The sequence below is a fragment of the Oncorhynchus keta genome, chromosome 35 (genome assembly GCF_023373465.1).
Source record: "Oncorhynchus keta strain PuntledgeMale-10-30-2019 chromosome 35, Oket_V2, whole genome shotgun sequence".
Classification (NCBI taxonomy): domain Eukaryota; kingdom Metazoa; phylum Chordata; class Actinopteri; order Salmoniformes; family Salmonidae; genus Oncorhynchus; species Oncorhynchus keta.
In genome coordinates this window covers 75885540-75909517 of record NC_068455.1, presented here as the reverse complement: position 1 = coordinate 75909517, position 23978 = coordinate 75885540, and the positions used below count along the sequence as shown (strand labels likewise).

Genomic DNA, 23978 nt, shown 5'->3' with positions numbered 1-23978 from the left:
CTCTTCCACCACTGCCGACTACAACGCAGAGCAATATATAACTTTAAACTATACATGGCAGAGCGAGGAGCAGAGAAGGCTGTGTTGCCTAGCAACAGGAAGGTGTTCTCGGCACGAGCGCTCAGCGTGAAATAGAACACGATGACATCATCGGACAGGAGACAACTCTGAACACACAGACACCGATGGGCAAGTGACTGTTAGGAGCCTGTGTAAAGGTCATAGTTCAAGCTCTTCCGGCCGTAGCCCCCAGCTACTTAGCGCACACACACGCGTTATAGTGTGTAGAGGGAGAGTCTCACCTTCAGATCTCTGTGGACAATACACTTCTGGTGACAGTACTGGACCGCTGACACGATCTAAACAGGGATGGAGAGAAGGATTGAGAATGGGGAGGAGGAAAGCAAATAAACCCCATCTCTCATTCAGACACACACACACACACAGACACAGACAGACAGACAGACAGACACACACACACACACAGACACACACACACACACACAGACACACACACACACACACACACACACACACACACACACACACACACACACACACACACACACACACAGACACACAGACACACAGACACACAGACACACACACGCTCCTCACCTGTCTGAATTTGGCACGTGCCTCCTTTTCTTTCATCCTCCCGTGAGCGACCAGGTAATCAAACACCTCCCCTGGAGGACAGAGGAGAGGAGCGAGGGGTAGAGGAGAGGAGAGAGGGGTAGAGGAGCGAGGGGGGAGAGGAGAGAGGGGGAGAGGAGCGAGGGGTAGAGGAGCGAGGGGGAGAGGAGAGAGGGGAGAGGAGAGAGGGGTAGAGGAGCGAGGGGGAGGAGAGAGGGGGAGAGGAGCGAGGGTGGGAGAGGAGAGAGGGGGAGAGAGGGAGAGGAGCGAGGGGGAAGAGGAGCGAGGGGAAGAGGAGCGAGGGGGAGAGGAGCGAGGGGGAGAGGAGCGAGGGGGAGAGGAGCGAGGGGGAGAGGAGCGAGGGGGAGAGGAGAGAGGGGGAGAGGAGCGAGGGGGAGAGGAGTGAGGGGGTGAGGAGCGAGGGGAAGAGGAGAGAGGAGAGGAGGGAGAGGAGCAAGGGGGAGAGGAGCGAGGGGAAGAGGAGAGAGGGGGAGAGGAGAGGAGGGAGAGGAGCAAGGGGAGAGGAGCGAGGGGGAGAGGAGAGAGGAGGGAGAGGAGCAAGGGGAGAGGAGCGAGGGGGAGAGGAGAGAGGGGGAGAGGAGAGAGGGGGAGAGGAGCGAGGGGAGAGAGGAGCGAGGGGGGAGAGGAGCGAGGGGCGAGAGGATCGAGGGGAGAGAGGAGCGAGGGAAGAGAGGAAAGAGCAAGGGGGGAGAGGAGCGAGGGGGGAGAGGGGAGAGGAGCGAGGGGGAGGGGGAGAGGGGCGAGGAGAGAGAGGGGCGAGGAGAGAGAGGAGCGAGGAGAGAGAGGAGCGAGGAGAGAGAGGAGCGAGGAGAGAGAGGAGCGAGGAGAGAGGAGAGAGAGGAGAGAGAGGAGAGAGGGGGGAGAGGAGCAAGGGGCAAGGGGGAGAGGAGCGAGGGGAGCGAGGAGCGAGGGGAGCGAGGGGAGAGAGGAGCGAGGGGAGAGAGGAGCGAGGGGAGAGAGGAGCGAAGGGAGAGAAGAGCGAAGGGAGAGAGGGGGGAGAGGAGCGAGGGGGAGGAGAGGAGCGAGGGGGAGAGGAGCGAGGGGGAGAGGAGCGAGGGGGAGAGGAGCGAGGGGGAGAGGAGGAGGAGGGAGAGGAGCGAGGGGGGAGAGGAGAGAGGGGGGAGAGGAGCGAGGAGGGAGAGGAGCGAGGAGAGAGGAGGGAGATGGATGATAGGAGAGAAAGGATGAGAGAAGAGAAACAGTCACAGAAAGGTAGCAGTTCTTTAGTTCACCTGAGGCCGTATGAAGGCTACATAGCTATCAAATAGTGAAACATGATTTGAGGGTCAAAGGGGGAAGGATTTAACTGTTGCACACAGATGACTCAGGGGAAGTATTTTTGACACGGGCACACACTCACCTCCACTGGCATACTCCATGACCAGGTACAATGTCTTCTCCGTCTCGATCACCTCAAATAACTTCACTGTTGAAGGGAGAGGGTTGGCGGGAGGGAGAGGGGGGAGAGGGGAGGAGGGAGAACAATTTGATTTAGATTCAATCACCTATAGCAGCATAGCTTGGTTCAAGATTCTTTGGCGTGATTCTAGTTCATTGACTTGATTCTTGATTCAGATTCACTTGACTGTGACAGGATCACTAATAATTGAGTCAGCTCACCTATGTTAGGATGATTCAACAGCTTCATGATTCTCACTTCTCGGAAGAGCTGAAGAGGACAGAGAAGATAGTCAGCACTGTGTGTGTGTGTATATCTCATATCATATCCTACTCTGCTACAGGGGATCCCTGTAGTCCCCTCATGAAATGTAATTTAGGCTGGATTCCTGTAATATATATATATATATATATAAATGTAATTAAGTCTCGTGTCCTGTAATATATATATATATATATATAAATGTAATTAAGTCTCGTGTCCTGTAATATATATATATAAATGTAATTAAGTCTAGTATCCTGTAATATATATATATATATATATATAAATGTAATTAAGTCTCGTGTCCTGTAATATATATATATATATATAAATGTAATTAAGTCTTGTGTCCTGTAATATATATATATATATATAAATGTAATTAAGTCTCGTGTCCTGTAATATATATGTATATATATATATAAATGTAATTAAGTCTAGTGTCCTGTAATATATATATATATATATAAAACCAGCCTATATGTATATATATATGTAATTAAGGCTGATTTCCTGTAATTAGGTCTCTCTGAGATCTAGACCACCAGAGAGAAATGGATGGAGAGAGCGAGAGAGACAGCGGGAGAGCGAGGGAGAGAGAGCAGGAGAGAGCGGGAGAGAGAGCAGGAGAGAGCGGGAGAGAGAGCAGGAGAGAGCGGGAGAGAGCAGGAGAGAGCGGGAGAGAGAGCAGGAGAGAGCGGGAGAGAGAGCAGGAGAGAGAGCGAGAGAGAGCGGGAGAGAGAGCGAGAGAGAGCGGGAGAGAGCGGGAGAGAGAGCGGGAGAGAGAGCAGGAGAGAGCGAGGGAGAGAGCAGGAGAGCGAGGAAGAGAGCAGGAGAGCGAGGGAGAGAGCAGGAGAGAGCGAGGGAGAGAGCAGGAGAGAGCGAGGGAGAGAGCAGGGGAGAGCGAGGGAGAGAGCAGGAGAGAGCGAGGGAGAGAGCAGGAGAGAGCGAGGGAGAGAGCAGGAGAGAGTGAGGGAGAGAGCAGGAGAGAGCGGGAGAGAGCAGGAGAGAGCGAGGGAGAGAGCAGGAGAGAGCGAGGGAGAGAGCAGGAGAGAGCGAGGGAGAGAGCAGGAGAGAGCGAGGGAGAGAGCGAAGGAGAGAGCGAGGGAGACAGCGGGAGAGAGCGAGGGAGAGAGCGGGAGAGCGAGGGAGAGAGCGGGAGAGAGCGGGAGAGAGCGAGGGAGAGAGCGGGAGAGAGCGAGGGAGAGAGCGGGAGAGAGCGAGGAGAGAGCGGGAGAGAGCGAGAGAGAGAGAGAGCAGGAGAGAGCGAGAGAGAGAGAGCAGGAGAGAGCGGGAGAGAGAGCAGGAGAGAGCGGGAGAGAGAGCAGGAGAGAGCGGGAGAGAGCGAGGGAGAGAGCAGGAGAGAGCGAGGGAGAGAGCAGGAGAGAGCGAGGGAGAGAGCAGGAGAGAGCAGGAGAGAGCGAGGGAGAGAGCAGGAGAGAGCGAGGGAGAGAGGGAGAGAGCGGGAGAGAGCAGGAGAGAGCGAGGGAGAGAGCAGGAGAGAGCGGGAGAGAGCAGGAGAGAGCGAGGGAGAGAGCAGGAGAGAGCGAGGGAGACAGCGGGAGAGAGCGAGGGAGAGAGCGGGAGAGAGCGAGGGAGAGAGCGAGGGAGAGAGCGGGAGAGAGCGAGGGAGAGAGCAGGAGAGAGCGAGGGAGAGAGCGGGAGAGAGCGAGGGAGAGAGCGGGAGAGAGCGAGGGAGAGAGCGGGAGAGAGCGAGAGAGAGAGCGGGAGAGAGCGAGGGAGAGAGCGGGAGAGAGCGAGGGAGAGAGCGGGAGAGAGCGAGGGAGCGAGGAGAGAGCGGGAGAGAGCGAGGGAGAGAGCAGGAGAGAGCGAGGGAGAGAGCGAGGGAGAGAGCGGGAGAGAGCGAGTGAGAGAGCAGGAGAGAGCGAGGGAGAGAGCGGGGGAGAGAGCGGGAGAGAGAGCGGGAGAGAGAGCGGGAGAGAGCGAGGGATAGAGCAGGAGAGAGCGAGGGAGAGAGCGAGGGAGAGAGCGGGAGAGAGCGAGGGAGAGAGCGGGAGAGAGCGAGGGAGAGAGGGGAGAGAGGGGAGAGAGCGAGGAGAGAGCGGGAGAGAGCGAGGGAGAGAGCAGGAGAGAGCGAGGGAGAGAGCAGGAGAGAGCAGGAGAGAGCGAGGGAGAGAGCGGGAGAGAGCGAGGGAGAGAGCGAGGGAGAGAGCGAGGGAGAGAGCGAGGGAGAGAGCGAGGGAGAGAGCAGGAGAGAGCGAGGGAGAGAGCGAGGGAGAGAGCAGGAGAGAGCGAGGGAAAGAGCGAGGGAGAGAGCGAGGGAGAGAGCGAGGGAGAGAGGACCCACCTTCTGCAGACTGGAAGAGTTGAGTTGTGTTTTATCAATAATCTTAACAGCCACCTAGAAATGATACACTACGTTAGACTCAGCAGACAGAGAGACCAATGTGCACAACACCTTGACAAAACCAAAGAATTCAAACAAAGGGTCAGGTGACTAGAGAATGAGCAGCACTTCCTACTCCACATTTGACTCAGATGCATTTTCCTCCTGAAATGTAAAGAAAGAACTGCCTGTCGAGGAGAACACTTGCATTTTGTTCGGGAAAAATGTAAGAGACAGTACCTCCATGTCGCGTAGATCTCTCTCTCTGTGTGTGTCTCTCTCTCTCTGTGTGTGTCTCTCTGTGTGTGTCTCCTTTCTGTGTGTCTCTCTGTCTCTCGCTCTCTCTCTCTCTGTGTCTCTCTCTTTGTGTCTCTCTCTCTCTGTGTCTCTCTCTCTCTCTGTGTCTCTCTCTCCGTGTCTCTCTCTCTGTGTCTCTCTCTCTGTGTCTCTCTCTCCGTGTCTCTCTCTCTGTGTCTCTCTCTCTGTGTCTCTCTCTCTGCGTGTCTCTCTCTCTCTGTCTCTCTCTCTCTGTCTCTCTCTCTCTGTCTCTCTCACTGTCTGACAGTGAGTTAACTGCCTTGTTCAGTGGCAGATTCTAAGACAGACAGACCGACCCAGTTCAGAATGCTGAACACTGTCTGTGCCTGGTGGAACACAGTGAGGACAGAATGTTGACTGGTCCAACAGAACACCCACTTCAACTCAACGGAGAGAGACAGTTGGGCTGCATCTCAATAGTCTACAATGGCTTCCTCTCCTCTCCTTCATCAAGTCCTTCAGGAGGAGAGCGGTGGGATAGAAGAATGAAAATCAAGAATGAAAATCAATAATGGTGTGTGAGAGAATGCGTGTGTCTGAGCTGAGGGGGACTGTAGGGGTGGTTCAAAATGGATCCAGTCAAAATGCAGAAGGAATTGAGATACAGCCCAAGTCCAAAGTGGAGGCTACACAGGAAGTGATGCAACAAGACAGGAAGCAGTTCCTGCCAGAAGAGAAATTGGTGTCTCTGTGTGTATGTTGAAAAGTGTGTGTGTCTCTGTTACCTCTTTCCCGGTGAGGACATGGCGTGCCAGTTTGACTTTTGCGAAGTTTCCCTTGCCAATGGTCTTCAGCAACCGATAGTTACCGATGTGAGGGGTCTCTTCCGCCGTCGTGGCAACCGAGTTCCGACATCGCGGCATGCTGGGACGGCCCCCCGCCTTGGTGTCCTGTTAGAAGAGAGGGAGGGAGAGGAGGGGAGAGAGTTGTTTAAGTACAGGGATCATCAACTAGATTAAGCCAATTATTTCTTGAGCGGAACCTACTTACAAATAATTGGTAGACTGCAAATTGACCGCAAGAAACCCAAACAGATATTTGAATGAAGCATTATATTATCTCAAACCTTGCTAACATATATGTATATGATCACAAACACTGACTTTAAAAAATGGGCCTGGGATGCTGGACCATGTTTTACTCCAACACTTCCCACAGTTGTATCAAGCTGGCTGGATTTGCTAAATAAAAATCAGTTGGACCTGATTAGCTGATGTTTTTACATTTATTTTTTGGTCTGAAAACTTGGGCAGCCAAATAAAAATCCCCCAGCAGCCAGTTGGAGAACCTTCAGTAGGTCATATGGTTGAGTGTAGTCTGGCCCAGTAGGTCATATGATTGAGTGTAGTCTGGCCCAGTAGGTCATATGGTTGAGTGTAGTCTGGCCCAGTAGGTCATATGATTGAGTGTAGTCTGGCCCAGTAGGTCATATGGTTGAGTGTAGTCTGGCCCAGTAGGTCATATGATTGAGTGTAGTCTGGCCCAGGAGTGTGAAGGTGAACCGAAAGGCTCTGGAGCAACGAACTGCCCATGCTGTCTCTGCCTGGCCGGTTCCCCTCTTTCCACTGGGATTCTCTGCCTCTAACCCTATTACAGGGGCTGAGTCACTGGCTTACTGGTGCTCTTCCATGCCGTCCCTGGGAGGGGTGCGTCACTTGAGTGGGTTGAGTCACTGACTTGGTCTTCCTGTCTGGGTTGGCGCACCCCCCTTGGGTTGTGCCGTGGCGGAGATCTTTGTGGGCTATACTCGGCCTTGTCTCAGGATGGTAAGTTGTGGTTGAATATATCCCTCTCGTGGTGTGGGGGCTGTGCTTTGGCAAAGTGGGTGGAGTTATATCCTGCCTGTTTGGCCCTGTCCTGGGGTATCACCAGATGGGGACACAGTGTCTCCTGACCCCTCCTGTCTCAGCCTCCAGTATTTATGCTGCAGTAGTTTATGTGTCGGGGGGCTAGGGTCAGTCTGTTATATCTGGAGTATTTCTTCTGTCTTATCCGGTGTCCTGTATGAATTTAAGTATGCTCTCTCTAACTTTCTCTTTCTCAGAGGACCTGAGCCCTAGGACCATGCCTCAGGACTACCTGACATGATAATAATAATAATAAATGCCATTTAGCAGACGCTTTTATCCAAAGCGACTTACAGTCATGTGTGCATACATTCTACGTATGGGTGGTCCCGGGAATCGAACCCACTACCCTGGCGTTACAAGCGCCATGCTCTACCAACTGAGCTACAGAAGGACACATATATTATATTATATATTATTATATTATTATTACATGATGACTCCTTGCTGTCCCCAGTCCACCTGGCCGTGCTGCTGCTCCAGTTTCAACTGTTCTGCCTGCGGAGCATACAAGTATCTAAGTATCTGACTGAGCGGTGGAAGGCAGCAGCAGGCGCGTAAACATTCATTCAAACAGCACTTTAGTGCGTTTTGCCAGCAGCTCTTCGTTGTGCGTCAAGCATTGCGCTGTTTATGACTTCAAACCTATCAACTCCCGAGATGAGGCTGGTGTGACCGAAGTGAAATGGATGGCTAGTCAAAGGTATATGAAATACAAATGGCATAAAGAGAAATAGTCCTATAATAACTTCAACCTAAAACTTCTTACCTGGGAATATTGAAGACTCATGTTTAAAGGAACCACCAGCTTTCATATGTTCTCATGTTCTGAGCGAGGAACTTAAACGTTAGCTTTCTTACATAGCACATATTGCACTTTTACTTTCTTCTCCAACACTTTGTTTTTGCATTATTTAAACCAAATTGAACATGTTTCATTATTTATTTGAGGCTAAATTGATTTTATTGATGTATTATATTAAGTCAAAATAAGTGTTAATTCAGTATTGTTGTAATTGTCATTATTACAAATACATTTTAATAATCGTCCGATTAAAATCGGTATCAGCTTTATTTGTCCTCCAACAATCGGCATCGGCGATGAAAAATAAAATCGCTCGACCTCTAATCAATACCCCGGTCAACAGCTCTGCACCCCCCACAGTCACAAGCCTCCCCCATTTCTCCTTCACCCAAATCCAGATAACTGATGTTCTGAAAGAGCTGCAAAATGTGGACCCCTACAAATCAGATGGGTTAGACAATCTGGACCCTCTCTTTCTAAAATTATCCACCGCAATTGTTGCAACCCCTATTACTTGCCTGTTCAACCTCTCTTTCGTATCGCTTGAGATCCCCAAAGATTGGAAAGCTGCCGCGGTCATCCCCCTCTTCAAAGGAGAGACACTCTAGACCCAAACTGTTACAGACCTATATCTATCCTACCCTGTATCTCCAAACTGTTACAGACCTAAATATATCCTACCCTGCGTTTCTAAAGTCTTCGGAAGCCAAGTTAACAAACAGATCACAGACCATTTCGAATCCGCTATGCAATCTTCTCCGCTATGCAGACTCAAGAGCCTTGGTTTCTCAAATGACTGCCTCGCCTGGTTCACCAACTACTCCTCAGACAGAGATCAGTGTGTCAAATCGGAGGGCCTGTTGTCTAGACCTCTGGCAGTCTCTATGGGGGTGCCACAGGGTTCAATTCTCAGGCCGACTCTTTTCTCTGTATACATCAATGATGTCGCTCTTGCTGCTGGTGATTCTCTGATCCACCTCTATGCAGACGACACCATGCTGTATACTTTTGGCCCTTCTTTGGACACTGTGTTAACTAACCTCCAAACGAGCTTCAATACCATACAACACTCCTTCCGTGGCCTCCAAATGCATCCTTCACTCATGCTTCTAAACATACCCTTGTAAAACTGACTATCCTACCAATCCTTGACTTCGGCGATGTCATTTACAAAATAGCCTCTAACACTACTCTGCAAACCGGATGTAGTCTATCACAGTGCCATCCGTTTTTATCACCAAAGTCCCATATACCACCCACCACTGAGACCTGTATGCTCTCGTTGGCTGGTCCTCGCTTCATATTCGTCGCCAAACCCACTGGCTCCAGGTCATCTATAAGTCTTTGCCAGGTAAAGCCCCACCTTATCTCAGCTCACTGGTCACCATAACAACACCCACTAGTAGCACACTCTCCAGCAGGTATATTTCACTGGTCACCCCCAAAGCCAACTCCTCCTTTGACCACCATTCCTTCCAGTTCTCTGCTGCCAATGACTGGAACAAATTTTTAAAAATCACTGAAGCTGGAGACTCACATCGCCCTCACTAACTTTAAGCATCAGCTGTCAGAGCAGCTTACAGATCATTGCACCTGTACACAGCCAATCTGTAAATAGTCCATCCAACTACCTCATCCCCATATTGCTATTTATTTCTTTGCACCCCAATATCTCTACTTGCACATTCATCTTCTGCACATCTATCACTCCAGTGTTTAATTGCTATGTCGTAATTACTTCGCCACTATGGCCTATTTATTGCCTTCACCTCCCTAATTTTACTACATTTGCACACACTGTATATAGACATTATTGTGTTAGTGACTGTATGTTTGTTTATTCCATGTGTATCTCTGTGTTGCTGTTTGTGTCGCACTGCTTTGCTTTATCTTGGCCAGGTATCAGTTGTAAATGAGAACTTGTTCTCAACTGGCCTACCTGGTTAAATAAAGGTGAATTGTTTTTAATTTAAAAATCACACACACACACACACACGACAACTGTGGGCATCTGAACAAGAGAGAGAGAACAAGAAAGAGAGAGAGAGAGAGGTCCCTCTACAGCTGTAGCAGCAATCAGACCAATCTGGCTAACCTTTTAGACGGCAGCCTCTGAACTCAATCCCAGTTCAGATGAACAAACCAATCTGGCTAATCCAGCCTTTAAGAGGACAGCCTCTGAACTCAATCCCAGTTCAGATGAACAAACCAATCTGGCTAATCCAGCCTTTAAGAGGACAGCCTCTGGTGTATCACACAAACAACTGTATTTCTGACATCATTATCCTTAGGACATGTTATCGAGGTCCTGCTGGGGTGTGTGCTTGACGTCAACACACACACACTCCCTCTCCTACCTTATTTGCTAACGAGACTCACATTCTGTTCAGAACCTCTCTCTGCCGCCTCTACAATTATGTGTGTGTATGTCAAAGAGCTGTGTGTGTGCATGACAGAGAGCTGTGTGTGTGTGTGTGCGTGTGCTGACTGTCCTCGTGGCGCATGTCAACATTTGCTAGACTGGTGAGAGGAAGTTACAGCATTATCCCCATAACACTGATAAGAGCTGTGTGTTTGTGTGTGCGCATCCGTGTGTGTTTGAGAGAGCGGTGTGTGTGTGTGTATTTTATAGTGTGACTCTTGCAATATCCTCTCTAGCACCCCCACTCTCCATCTCTCCCCCCCTTTCATCTCTCCATCTCCCCCCCCTCCATCTCTCTCTCCATCTCTCTCCCCCTCTCTCCATCTCTCTCTCCCCCTTCTCCATCTCTCTTCCCCCCTCTCCATCTCTCTTCCCCCCTCTCCATCTCTCTTCCCCTCTCCATCTCTCCCCCACTCCATCTCTCTCCATCTCTCTCCCCCCACTCCATCTCTCCCCCACTCCATCTCTTCCCCCTCTCCATCTCTCTCTCCCCCCCTCTCCATCTCTCCCCTTCTCCATCTCTCCCCCACTCCATCTCTCTCCCCTCTCCATCTCTCCCCCACTCCATCTCTCTCCCCCACTCCATCTCTCCCCCTTCTCCATCTCTCCCCCCACTCCATCTCTCTCCCCCCCACTCCATCTCTCTCCCCCTCTCCATCTCTCCCCCTTCTCCATCTCTCCCCCACTCCATCTCTCTCCCCCTCTCCATCTCTCCCCCTTCTCCATCTCTCCCCCACTCCATCTCTCTCCCCCACTCCATCTCTCCCCCCCACTCCATCTCTCCCCCCACTCCATCTCTCCCCCACTCCATCTCTCCCACCCCTCTCCATCTCTCCCGCCCACTCCATCTCTCCCACCCCCTCTCCATCTCTCCCCCACTCCATCTCTCCCGCCCCCTCTCCATCTCTCCCACCCCTCTCCATCTCTCCCGCCCACTCCATCTCTCCCACCCCTCTCCATCTCTCCCCCCACTCCATCTCTCCCACCCCTCTCCATCTCTCCCCCACTCCATCTCTCCCACCCCCTCTCCATCTCTCCCCCCACTCCATCTCTCCCACCCCTCTCCATCTCTCCATCTCTCTCTTCCCCCCACTCCATCTCTCCCCCCCCTCTCCATCTCTCCCGCCCCCCTCCATTTCTCTCTCCCGCCCCTGCCCCCCCATCTCTCTCCCGCCCCCTCTCTCTCTTCTTCTCATCCCCTCGGTACTATTGTGCAGGATTTTCTCCGCTCTCATTCCTTAACAGCTGCACGCCAGCCACACACACAAACAAACTCACCTGTTATAATTATAGATGTGCAGACAATTGATGTCATTGTTTTGTTCTCACATTACTTTCAGCTAGCTAGCACTGACTCATAACGCTAGTTACAGAACCAAGACACACACACACTGACTCATAACGCTAGTTACAGAACCAAGACACACACACACTGACTCATAACGCTAGTTACAGAACCAAGACACACACACACAGACTCATAACGCTAGTTACAGAACCAAGACACACACACAGACTCATAACGCTAGTTACAGAACCAAGACACACACACACTGACTCAAAACGCTAGTTACAGAACCAAGACACACACACACTGACTCAAAACGCTAGTTACAGAACCAAGACACACACACTGACTCAAAACGCTAGTTACAGAACCAAGACACACACACACTGACTCAAAACGCTAGTTACAGAACCAAGACACACACACACACTGACTCAAAACGCTAGTTACAGAACCAAGACACACACACACTGACTCATAACGCTAGTTACAGAACCAAGACACACACACACTGACTCAAAACGCTAGTTACAGAACCAAGACACACACACACTGACTCAAAACGCTAGTTACAGAACCAAGACACACACACTGACTCATAACGCTAGTTACAGAACCAAAACACACACACCGATTCATAACGCTAGTTACAGAACCAAGACACACACACACACACTGACTCATAACGCTAGTTACAGAACCAAGACACACACGCACACTGACTCAAAACGCTAGTTACAGAACCAAGACACACACACACACACACACTGACTTATAACGCGAGTTACAGAACCAAGAAATGTTTATCCCAGTGTGTGGGAACGGTTTGACTCAACCCTCATTACTACTGTCCTTTCCTAGGGAACACGCATACACTCAGTGAACAGCCACACACACGCACGCACACACGTTAGAAGAAGAGAGTATTTGAAGACCTAAAGACACAGACAGACACCTACATAAGTCCATAGCAATGATAAGTCCAATGGGGGGAGATCACACACACACACACATACACCCTCCTGTGTCCTGGTCGTGATGGATGTGTTGCCATGGTGATTTGTTGCTGGCTGTAGCTGCCCTCACACCATTTCCCCTTCTCCTCCCTCTTGTGTCCTCTGTCATCCCTTCTCTTCCACCTCGATCTTTGTATTCAATGATGGGAGATGGATGCAAGATATTCTGTCATGCACACACACACACACACACTCCGTATTTATATTACTTAGACGCTGTTGCACACAGAGAAAGTCAGCCATGAGTAGGGTGAACTAAAAATAAAATGTCCACCTACACACCCTCATACGCTCTCGCTCACGGACAGGGATGTGTGTGTGTTATACGAACTCCATAGAGTAAAGGGTTTGTGTTGGTACTTGTCAAGGGAGAATGCATTTGCGTTGAAATGTGTGAAACTATGAGCTCGTTAACAACAGGGGGGGTTATTTAAATAAAGAACCACCTTATAGCATGAACAGCGCCATCTAGTGGTCAGAACCTTTATGTATATCTTTTTTTTTAAACGAGGCAAGCCACTTAAGAACAAATTCTTATTTACAATGACGGCCTACCTAGTGGTCAGAACCTGATCATATCAGGATGCAGGATGGGACTTAAACCCAACAAATTCAATGACAAATCTCTCTGAACAGGGTGAAAACACCATCACCAAATTCACAGAGAATACATTACATAGGAAGAAACAATACTCCAAGCGATAGCTCCATATTAGATGTCAAACATAGAGAACGGACACTATATACACTTGTTGTTTGGTTGGGGTGTTGCAGAGGTCCGTGGGGGGCTTTTGACCACTTTTTGGGATTCCTCATGTCGTACTCATTGTTAGAAATAGTTTTCGTCCAAATCATCTGTTAGGTATTATAATTATTTAATGTTATATGATTTTTTACATTTTTTATTCAACAAAATATTTTATCTTATCTGTTTCTAACTACAGAGACATTTCCAGAACCATTTGAAGTGTCATGAAATGACCTACGAAACAGAAACAGAGGGAGATGGGGGGGTGTCCTACGAAACAGAAACAGTGGGAGATGGGGGTGTCCTACGAAACAGAAACAGAGGGAGATGTGGGGGTGTCCTACGAAACATAAACAGAGGGAGATGGGGGGTGTCCTACGAAACAGAAACAGAGGGAGATGGGGGTGTCCTACGAAACAGAAACAGAGGGAGATGGGGGGGTGTCCTACGAAACAGAAACAGAGGGAGATGGGGGGTGTCCTACGAAACAGAAACAGAGGGAGATGGGGGGTGTCCTACGAAACAGAAACAGAGGGAGATGGGGGGTGTCCTACGAAACAGAAACAGAGGGAGATGGGGGTGTCCTACGAAACAGAGGGAGATGGGGGGGGTGTCCTACGACGCATAAATAGAGGGAGATGGGGGGGTGTCCTACGAAACAGAAACAGAGGGAGATGGGGGGGGGTCCTACGAAACAGAGGGAGAAAAGATTTTAAAAAACACAGAAATAAACTAGAAACAAGAAAGCAGCCAAGTCCTTTTCCCCCTCTCACACCCCAACCCAACATACACAGGACGCACACCTACAGGACGCACACCTACAGGACGCACACCTACAGGACGCACATGCCAGGTGGTGTCTGAGAAAAAAATTATAATAATAATTGCCCAAAAACTCCAGCCACCCGAGACATGGACTGTTCTCCGTGCTCCCGTCCGGCAGACCGTACTTGCGCATCAAGGCTCAGATGACCCCTGACCATAAGACTATCCACACTGACTCTATGCTCATCCACAGGTCTCTTCCCACTCAGAGACACACACCTACACTGCTGCTAATAGGATTATTAATTAGATGTTCATTGATTACCATTAGTATCAATTTATCCTGCAACTGGTCACTATTACTCCTGTTTACATGTATATATTACCACTAGTATAGTCCTGTTACCACTAGCATAGTCCTGTTAACATGTATATATTACCACTAGTATAGTCCTGTTACCACTAGCATAGTCCTGTTAACATGTCCAGTGGGGCAAAAAAGTATTTAGTCAGCCCCCAATTGTGCAAGTTCTCCCACTTAAAAAGATGAGAGGCCTGTAATTTTCATCATAGGTACACTTCAACTATGACAGACAAAATTAGAAGAAAAAAGTCCAGAAAATATCATTGTAGGATTTTTAATGAATTTATTTGCAAATTATGGTGGAAAATAAGTATTTGGTCAATAACAAAAGTTTATCTCAATACTTTGTTATATACCCTTTGTTGGCAATTACAGAGGTCAAACATTTTCTGTAAGCCTTCACAAGGTTTTCACACACTGTTGCTGGTATTTTGGCCCATTCGTTCGTTCATGCAGATCTCCTCTAGAGCAGTGATGTTTTGGGGCTGTTGCTGGGCAACACGGACTTTCAACTCCCTCCAAAGATTTTGTCTCATAACCCGCAGTCCCAGCGGTTACATGCACAATTTATATCTATTTGTATTTATTATGGATCCCCATTAGCTACTCTTGCTGGGTCCAGCCAAATTAAGGCAGTTAAAAATATATATTTTTAAACATTACAATAGATTCACAATAGATTTCACAACACATTGTGTGCCCTCAGGTCCCTTCTCTACAACACAAAATCCATGTTATCGTGTGTGTATGCATATGTCTGTGCCTTTGTGTGTGTCTCTCTTCACAGCCACCCTGTTCCATAACGTGCATTTTTTAAATCCATTTTTAAAATCTAATTCTACTGCTTGCATCAGTTACCTGATGTAGAATAGAGTTCCATGTAGTCATGGCTCTATGTAGTACTGTGAGCCTCCCGTAGTCTGTTCTGGACTTGGGGACTTTGAATTGACCTGCATTGTGGGGTATGCATGGGTGTCCGAGCTGTGTGTCAGTAGTTCAAAACAAGGAGCTCGGTGCATTCAACATGTCAATCAATACCTCTCATAAATACAAGTAGTGATGAAGTCAATCTCTCCTCCACTTTGAGCCAGGAGAGATTGACATGCATGTAATTAGTATTATATCTCTGTGTCCATCCAATGGCCAGCTGTGCTGCCCCTGGTTTGAGCCAACTGTAGTCCCTCTGTGGCACCTGACCACACGGCTGAACAGTATTCCAGGTGTAACAAAACTAGGCCCTGTAGGACCTGCCTTGTTGATAAGTGTTAAGAATGCGTCGCTTTATTATGGACAGACTTCTCCCCACCTTAGCTACTGTTTCGACCATGACAGTCTTCAATATGCGCCTCGTAATTTGATAAGGAGGGCGTGAGCAGTGTGTCCCTGACGTGTCCGTCTTCACTTGTAGCTTACTCCGGAGCGGAAAACGCCTGCGAGAAGGACCTGGTCACGCGATGGGCATTGGCTAATTAAGAACTGAGATATCTGAGAGAGCCATGTGAGCGAGAGGTGCTTCAGAGCAAGGTGATTGACAGCCGGGAGAAGGGAATTATAATGATTATATTCAGCCCAAGGGCACAACGGCCACTGTGGCTGCAAAAGGCAGGGATTTTTGGGATGTTGCCGGGAAATTCGAGGTCTGGTGAGAATATGATCAAGCACTTGACAAATTGTGAATGAGAGACTGATGAAGTGTGTACAGTCTGCACAAGAAACAAAGCAGAGCTCATGCCTTTAATGATGATCAGATACAAGTTGCATGAGTCACATCATGCAGCCTTAGAATGTATAAAAATCAAAACATTATAACAAAGTTTGAAGAACTAAAGTTACATAAATAACTAAATGAAGCATACAGGAACACTTGTTTCTTTGTTAACCGATCAACACAGCCGCATGTGCGCGGTCCCTCGGAAATCGTTGCCAGAAAAATCTCATTTTATTTCATACATGTTCAATTGTATTCTCCATACTATAAAATAAACTAAAAAATAATGCCATGGAATTCTAAATTAACTAGTTGTAGCCCACAGCCATATGGCATCGCCAGATCAGGACCTAACAGAATATCACACTTGACTCAAGTCATTCAATGTTTAAAATAACTTTGTTAACTAAAGAAAAGAAAATACCCTACTAAATAGGCCAAGCCTAACTAATACATTTGTTTACCCTGATTTTACCAGATAAATTGACTGAGAACACATTCTCATTTACAGCAATGACCCCGGGGAATAGTTACAGGGCAGAGGAAGGAGGATGAATGAGCCAATTGGAAGATGGGGATGATTAGGTGGCCAGATGGTATGAGGGCCAGATTGGGAATTTAGCCAGGACACCGGGGTTCTTTCCCCTACTCTTACGATAAGTCCCATGGGATCTTTAGTGACCACAGAGAGTCAAGACACCCTTTTAATGTTCCATCAGAAAGACGGCACCCTACACAGGGCAATGTCCCCGATCACTGCCCTGGGATATTAATTTAGACCAGTTTCAGAAACTCACTTTATATCTCAGAATATCACTCTATTCTGCTGCATCCTCCTCCTGTCCCACATCAAGTAGCCTATTGTACATCTTGTCCCACATCCTATTGGATCTCCTGTCCCACATCCTGTCCCACGTCCTATTGGACCTCCCGTCCCACGTCCCATTGTACCTCCTGTCCCACATCAAGTAGCCTATTGTACCTCCTGTCCCACATCCTATTGATCTCCTGTCCCACATCCTGTCCCACGTCCTATTGGACCTCCCGTCCCACTGGACCTCCCGTCCCACATCCCATTGGACCACCCGTCCCACATCCCATTTTATTAAATTGGCTAACATTTCTAAAAACATGTTTTGACTTTGCCATTATGGGGGTATTGTGATGTCATTATGGGGGTATTGTGATGTCATTATGGGGGTATTGTGTGAAACATCCATTTCATCCACTTTAACTGGTGCATCAAGTGACAGAACAACTTATCCAACACACAATTAAGGGCAACACACAGCTCAACTGGGAAGGCCACTTCTCTGTCACTCACACTTACTTAAGCCAGAGGTTGTAGCTGCCAGCTAGCATGCAATATTGGTGTATAACCAGACCGACTTACAGGAAGGAACCCAAGGGCACACATTTTTCACCTAGGTCGGCTCGAGGATTCGAACCTGCGTCATTTTGGTTACTGGCCTGCCGCCCTGGTCAAAAGTAGTGCCCTGTAGAGAGTGAGATAAGGTGCGCTGCCATTTGGCACGCAATCTTTATCAACTAAAAGTGTAACCCTACGTAAGCGTTTTATAGACATTGTAATGTCCTAAAGATGGCTTTTTATTATCCCTCCTTCCTGACTGTCACAAGCGGGGAACTCCACAGCCGCTCAGAGAAAACAGACCTTTGGAATAGCTGATTAACAACTATACAGGAGAAGACAGACATGTAAGACAGACAGGTAACTGGACTTGGCAGCCCTTTCCAAAGACTGACAGTTAAAAAGGAACACACCTTGCTGTTACAGCCTTCTAGACCAGAGGTCATTCTGAACAATAACACTGCTCTGCACAACAGACGACAAGGGCTGGGTCCTATTCATTAGTGCAGACCGTAGTAAAACTGTTTGCAACAGAAAATAAAACTTGCAGAAAATGTCCATGATTCTAGGGCTGGCATAATTACTTTTTGGTATTTTCTTAAAACTGCATTGTTGGTTAAGGGCTTGTAAGTAAGCATTTCACTGTCAGGTCTACTACACCTGTTGTATTTAGCATTTCACTGTAAGGTCTACTACACCTGTTGTATTCAGCATTTCACTGTAAGGTCTAATACACCTGTTGTATTCAGCATTTCACTGTAAGGTCTACTACACCTGTTGTATTCAGCATTTCACTGTAAGGTCTACTACACCTGTTGTATTCAGCATTTCACTGTAAGGTCTACTACACCTGTTGTATTCAGCATTTCACTGTAAGGTCTAATACACCTGTTGTATTCAGCATTTCACTGTAAGGTCTACTACACCTGTTGTATTCAGCATTTCACTGTAAGGTCTACTACACCTGTTGTATTCAGCATTTCACTGTAAGGTCTACTACACCTGTTGTATTCAGCATTTCACTGTAAGGTCTACTACACCTGTTGTATTCAGCATTTCACTGTGAGGTCTACTACACCTGTTGTATTCAGCATTTCACTATAAGGTCTACTACACCTGTTGTATTTGACACGTGACAAATAACATTTGATTTGATCAAGAAAACAAAATGTCATATAACTATAAAAATATAACAGCTGACTGGAGATGGGACGGCCGGGCCAATCGAGAGGTTGACTCTTAATGTGTTTAAACTTGGTTGCTCCTTGCTTAAACAAGCAAACGAGTATCCGGTTGCCCTGGTAACGCACCCCACAATGCAGCAGCAGCACGTAGAAATAGAATGGATAGAATGGGATTGGAACCTCTTAACACTGGCAATTTGAATGGTAAAGTCATGGCTACACTTGCAATGGCTGCCTGGTATTGGGATGCCATTTCCATGGTAACGTAGAACAGGTCAGAGTATTCAACCAGGGTTCCGAATCCACCTAGGGGTCCGTAACGGTACTGCATCTTTAATGATGTCAAATTAAATCTCAACTCCTAACATTGAAGCAAATTAACACTCACTGGAGTATCTGACAGGCGTTGAAAGAGCACCAGGCTTCCATTGAGACTAGTGCCGCTGACTGCCGGTAAGCTTTTATGACTTGGAAATAAACGCAGGGCTCACCTTTGTTTAACCAGCTCAACAGCTGCTCTCAGTGAAAATGTGTTTAGAGTTAGCTTCCTAGCTAATAGGCGGTTACAGTTTACACTTCCTCTTCCAATTATAATGCAGGGAGGTGAAAATGGAGAAAAAAAACAAGCTACCAAATCTATTAATTGTTGATCATTTTTCCTTGCCATTATTATTCACCCGATGATAAAACAAGACACTGGGATTCATTTGGATGTATTTTTGCTAATGTATGACAGTGGTCCCTGGGTCGAGGCTTTGCCAGGGAGGGGGTACCTGATGTATAATGTTAACTGATGTGGCTCGTATTCTGTGATGTCAGTTGAGTCAACAAATCACAGTACAAAATGTAAACCTATTTTGCTCCTATGGGTACAGTCGCTATGGCCACCAGTCCACCCATTATGACATCATTACCAACTTGAATGGGGATGCCCGTTCTATTCAAGGCTTTTGGGCCCCCTGCCCCAGTTCCTAAAGGGAAGTGGACTGCAGCGTGACAGGATGCAGAGGCTCTCTTTGTAGGGGGCTTTTCTGACCCACTCAGGTGGGTGCTACATTTCAGTAGTGGACGATCCAGCCTACCTGAGCTGTGACTATCAAAGACGACGAGGTGCCCGATGAAGAGCTCCGTCCGTAGCTTGTCTGTCAAGACGTCTGGACTTTCCCGCCTGGCGGTACCATCTATGCGGCCTCTCAAGATCGATACTACCTTTCTGAACTGCCTGTCATCCAAAGCCGTGGAAAACCAATTGTCCAAGATCTGCCAGATCCCTACATTTGTTTTGTTCAATTGTTTGTGGATTTTAAAGCGACTTAGATTCTAATTGTAATGAAAAGCGCTTTTTAAAATGAATACGTTAATTATTTTTCTATGGCAGCCAGGAGCAGAGGAGAAAATGTGGCTGGGGTCATTTAGTCAATTACTGTTATCCAAAATTACAGGACCATCACAGCTCAACCCGATGCTTCCGTTTGTAAATGGATACGACTGTTGTTGAGCCTGGAATAGACTTAGTCTACCCGTACTGCCAGTGAGTGTGAGTAAATGGCTGTGTGTGTCCTAGTCAAAGCAGACTAGGCAGCTGCAGAGGTTGGTTTTATAGTTGACTTTCTCCACATTTTGTTACGTTACAGCCTTATTCTAAACTGGATTCAATTGTTCCCCCCTCAATCTACACACACAATAGCCCATAATGACATGGCAATACCCCATAATGACATGGCAATACCCCATAATGACAAAACAAAAACAGGTTAAGACATTTTTGTAAATGTATTAAAAATAAAACTGAAATACCACAATTACATAAAAGTATTCAGCCCCTTTACTCAGTACTTTGTTGTTGAAGCACCTTCGGCAGCGATTACAGTCGTGATTCTTCTTGGTTATGACGCTACAAAGTGTCTCCCATTCTTCTCTGCAGATCCTCTCAAGCTCTGTCAGGTTAGATGGGGAGCGTTGCCACACAGTTATGTTCAGGTCTCTCCAGAAATGACAGAGCCGGTTTAAATCCAGGCTCTGGCTGGGCCACTCAAGGACAGAGACTTGTCCCGAAGCTACTCCTGCGTTGTCTTGGCTATGTGCTTAGGGTCGTTGTCTGGTTGGAAGGTGAACCGTCGCTCTAGTCTGAGGTCCTGAGCGCTCTGAAGCAGATTATCAAGGATCTCTCTGTACTTTGCTCTGTTCATCTTTCCCTCAATCCGGACTAGTCTCCCAGTCCCTGCCGCTGAAAAACAGCCCCACGGCATGATGTTGCCATCACCATGTTTCACCATAGGGATGATGCCAGGTGTGCCTTTCCACTTTGTCATTATGGGTTATTGTGTTGTTGCTGTAGATTGATTAGGGGGGTTATTTAATATTTTTTTTTAGAATAAGGCTTTAACGTAACAAAATGGAAGGGGTCTGAATACACTGTATATCTCTTCACCCCCAATAGGGAGTAGGTCTCCACTACCATTTCTGCTTCAAAACCTTTCCTCGACTCTGGCCATCATGTCCCATATCACAATAAGTAAACAAACAAAATGCCAAACAAATAACAGACTTAGTCTTATTATTTGACCCCCCCAGAAACCCAATTCAACCACTGGAGAAGTCCTCTCGCAAGGATCTCAAAACAGTTTCTAAACCACAATGAATTTAAAAACACAAACGTTTGCGTATGTTGTGGTGGACTGTCATTACAATTACTTTGTGGAGATCTGGGAAAATGGTGTTTGTTGTGTAGCCACTGAATGGCTCTGAATTCACTGTCAGCATGCAGTCAAAACCACAACCCCTTTTGGAGCTAACTGGTGCTCTCAAATTGGATCCTGATGATGTCGACCGCTCATGGGAGTTGTATCGATAACAGTGACCATGGTTACGACAACATCCCGTTATTATTCTGAGATACTCAATAGATACTACAGTTAGATACATGCAGCTTATCTTCTGTGACAGCTTGTTGTCCTAGATGACGAAATAACGTAGTGCTCATCAGAATACATGTCTTCCATCAGTAGAAGGAACACATTAGTAATCTAGTTAACACTCGGTTAAGTTGTCTGTTTCGTTTAGGGCCTGGGGAGAAACACAACAACAGTGGTAAGATAAATCCAGTGAAAAAAATGGCAAAATGTCATAAGTTCGACCAGTTTAAAGGAAATAAAAAAGCTTTCTCTGATAAAATGTGTTGAAGATTACACACGTAGTCACATTTTCTCAAGAGACGCTGAAAGAAATCATTCCTGTTACCATGACAAACAAGTACATTTGTTGTATCATTTTACTGCAAGAATTGCATAATTCTGCATGAGTTAATATTACTCTACATGTCATTCTTTTTCTTTATTTAACTAGGCATGTCAGTTAAAAAACAATTCTTGTTTTCAATGACGGCCTACCGGGGAACAGTGGGTTAACTGCCTTGTTCAAGGGCAGAATGACATTTTTTTTTACCTTGTCAGCTCGGGGATTCAATCTTGCAACCTTTCGGTTACTGGCCCAACGCTCTAACCACCAGGCTACCACCAGGCTACCACTAGGCTACCACTAGGCTACCTGCCAGCCCACATGTGAGAGGTTATACTCTGTGTTCATACTTCATTTACTATTTAATTTAACCCATATGAATTTCAAATTTGGAATAATAACATTTATTAAATGACACAGGGATACTCAAAAGGTACAAGCATAAAGCTAATCCTGAATAAGACCTTAAGTGGGATATGAGCTAATACCCGCAATACTGTGGTCATTGCTAACTTAGCTACCTAACATATTTTCTCAGAATGTAAGTTCTACTAAGTGGCTTGCTAGCTAGCTAGCGTTAGCAATGTTGTGGTCAATGAGAGAACAAGCTAACAAAAGTATAATTTCAGATTCAAAACTGACTCCAGCAACTGGCTCTGTGTTTCAGGAATCACAGCATAAAGTACTCCTGGTGCCCTGTTAAACATGCATTTGTTTAGAAAACGCTGTATTTCCACATTGCCCTTCAAGCGATTTAAAACGTGAGCTCGTCCAACGACATCTGCTCTCCATTGGTTGCTGAAAACTTAGAGAAGGGTCAATTACAAGCCAGGGTCATGTCATCTGATGTGAAGTGTTTCCCAAGCAGATTCACTGTAGCCACTAGGCCGTGTGTTATGTGATGCTGTGGAGGGGTCAGGGTCAGCCCTATAAACTGAGTTTGTAGGTGAAAGGGCACGAATGGACGTGAAAAGACTCACAGTAGGGATGGGCACAGTTAATCAAATATCCAGATATATCCAAACGGAGGTTAGTATTCGAATGCTTGTTCATTGTTGTACATCACTCATCTCATTGGTATGTACTGTACTTGATACCATCTACTGCATCTTGCCTATGCCGTTCGGTACCATCACTCATTCATATATCTTTATGTACATATTCTTCATCCATTTACACTTGTGTGTATAAAAAAATGTAGCGGTTGTGGAATTGTTAGGTTCGATTACTCGTTGGTTATTACTGTCGGAACTAGAAGCACAAGCGTTTCGCTACACTCGCATTAACATCTGCTAACCATGTGTGTGACAAATAAAACTTGATTTGTTGGGAGGGAGGGGGAGCTATTTTGACAATAAAAAGGTTTGATTTAACAACTGTACAGTATTTCCCCCACTTCAAAAAGCAATTACAGGCTCGCACCGAACAGAGCTTCAACAAGACCTGAGGCACAACAATGCAAATAAACTTCTGGTAACATAATCTGTTCTATCAAGGTGAAAAATCAGACTTGTCTTTCTGTTGGCAACCTCTGCATGTGCATTTGAGTCATTCTGATTGTTTTTTTTTTTTAACTATATACACACACAAATATTATTCAAATGGTGAAATAATGACAAATGTCCATCCCTAACACACACACACACACAGAGACACCTACACACACACACACACACACAGAGACACCTACACACAGTAAAGCAGATGGAAAAATAAAAACTGCTATTTTTACCTCAACTTACTGTTCAGTGTTAGCATAGCACAATTTCTAAACATGGTTGTGCATCAGTCTTTCGCTCATGTCAGTCGCTCAATTAGCCTACGTCAGCAAACAACTGTTTTGATTGGTGAGTTAGTCTAGCGGCCTGCACTCTACACTTGAAGTAATCATTGTCGAATTACAATTGCAATTTTTTTTAAATAAAAGTTTCTCTTTTTTATTATGGTGTATTGTGTGTGTAGACTGATGAGGGGGGTACTTTTAGAATAGGGGAGTAACATAACAAAATGTGGGAAAAAGGGGGGAAGGGGTCTGAATACTTTCTGAATGCACCGTACACCAGGTGCCGACACTTAGAACCGTGTTTGACACGATGTCATAGCATGTGTCACACTGCAGGGCTCCAGTGTGTCCGACCTGTGAGCTCAGAGGGCCATCTCTAAATAGAGCCACAGCCAGAAAGAGAATAATCCCAAGTGTGTATGGGGGACCCATTATACAGCCTGATACAAAGCTTAAA

The 23978-nt window shown here is 46.8% G+C and overlaps 1 protein-coding gene across 9 annotated transcripts in view; it reads right to left on the bottom strand.

Moving 5' to 3' along the window:
• The window catches only part of mark2b (MAP/microtubule affinity-regulating kinase 2b), a 99443-nt gene that overhangs the window by 70740 nt on the left and 4725 nt on the right, over window positions 1–23978 (bottom strand). For all 9 annotated transcript variants that reach the window (XM_052497743.1, XM_052497745.1, XM_052497748.1 and 6 more), the window contains exons 2-7: window positions 5711–5875; window positions 4629–4682; window positions 2278–2326; window positions 2018–2083; window positions 619–689; window positions 303–359 (exon numbers count right to left, since the gene is read on the bottom strand). In XM_052497743.1, coding sequence (XP_052353703.1) covers window positions 303–359; window positions 619–689; window positions 2018–2083; window positions 2278–2326; window positions 4629–4682; window positions 5711–5875 — 462 coding nt within the window. The remainder of the gene's footprint in view (window positions 1–302; window positions 360–618; window positions 690–2017; window positions 2084–2277; window positions 2327–4628; window positions 4683–5710; window positions 5876–23978) is intronic.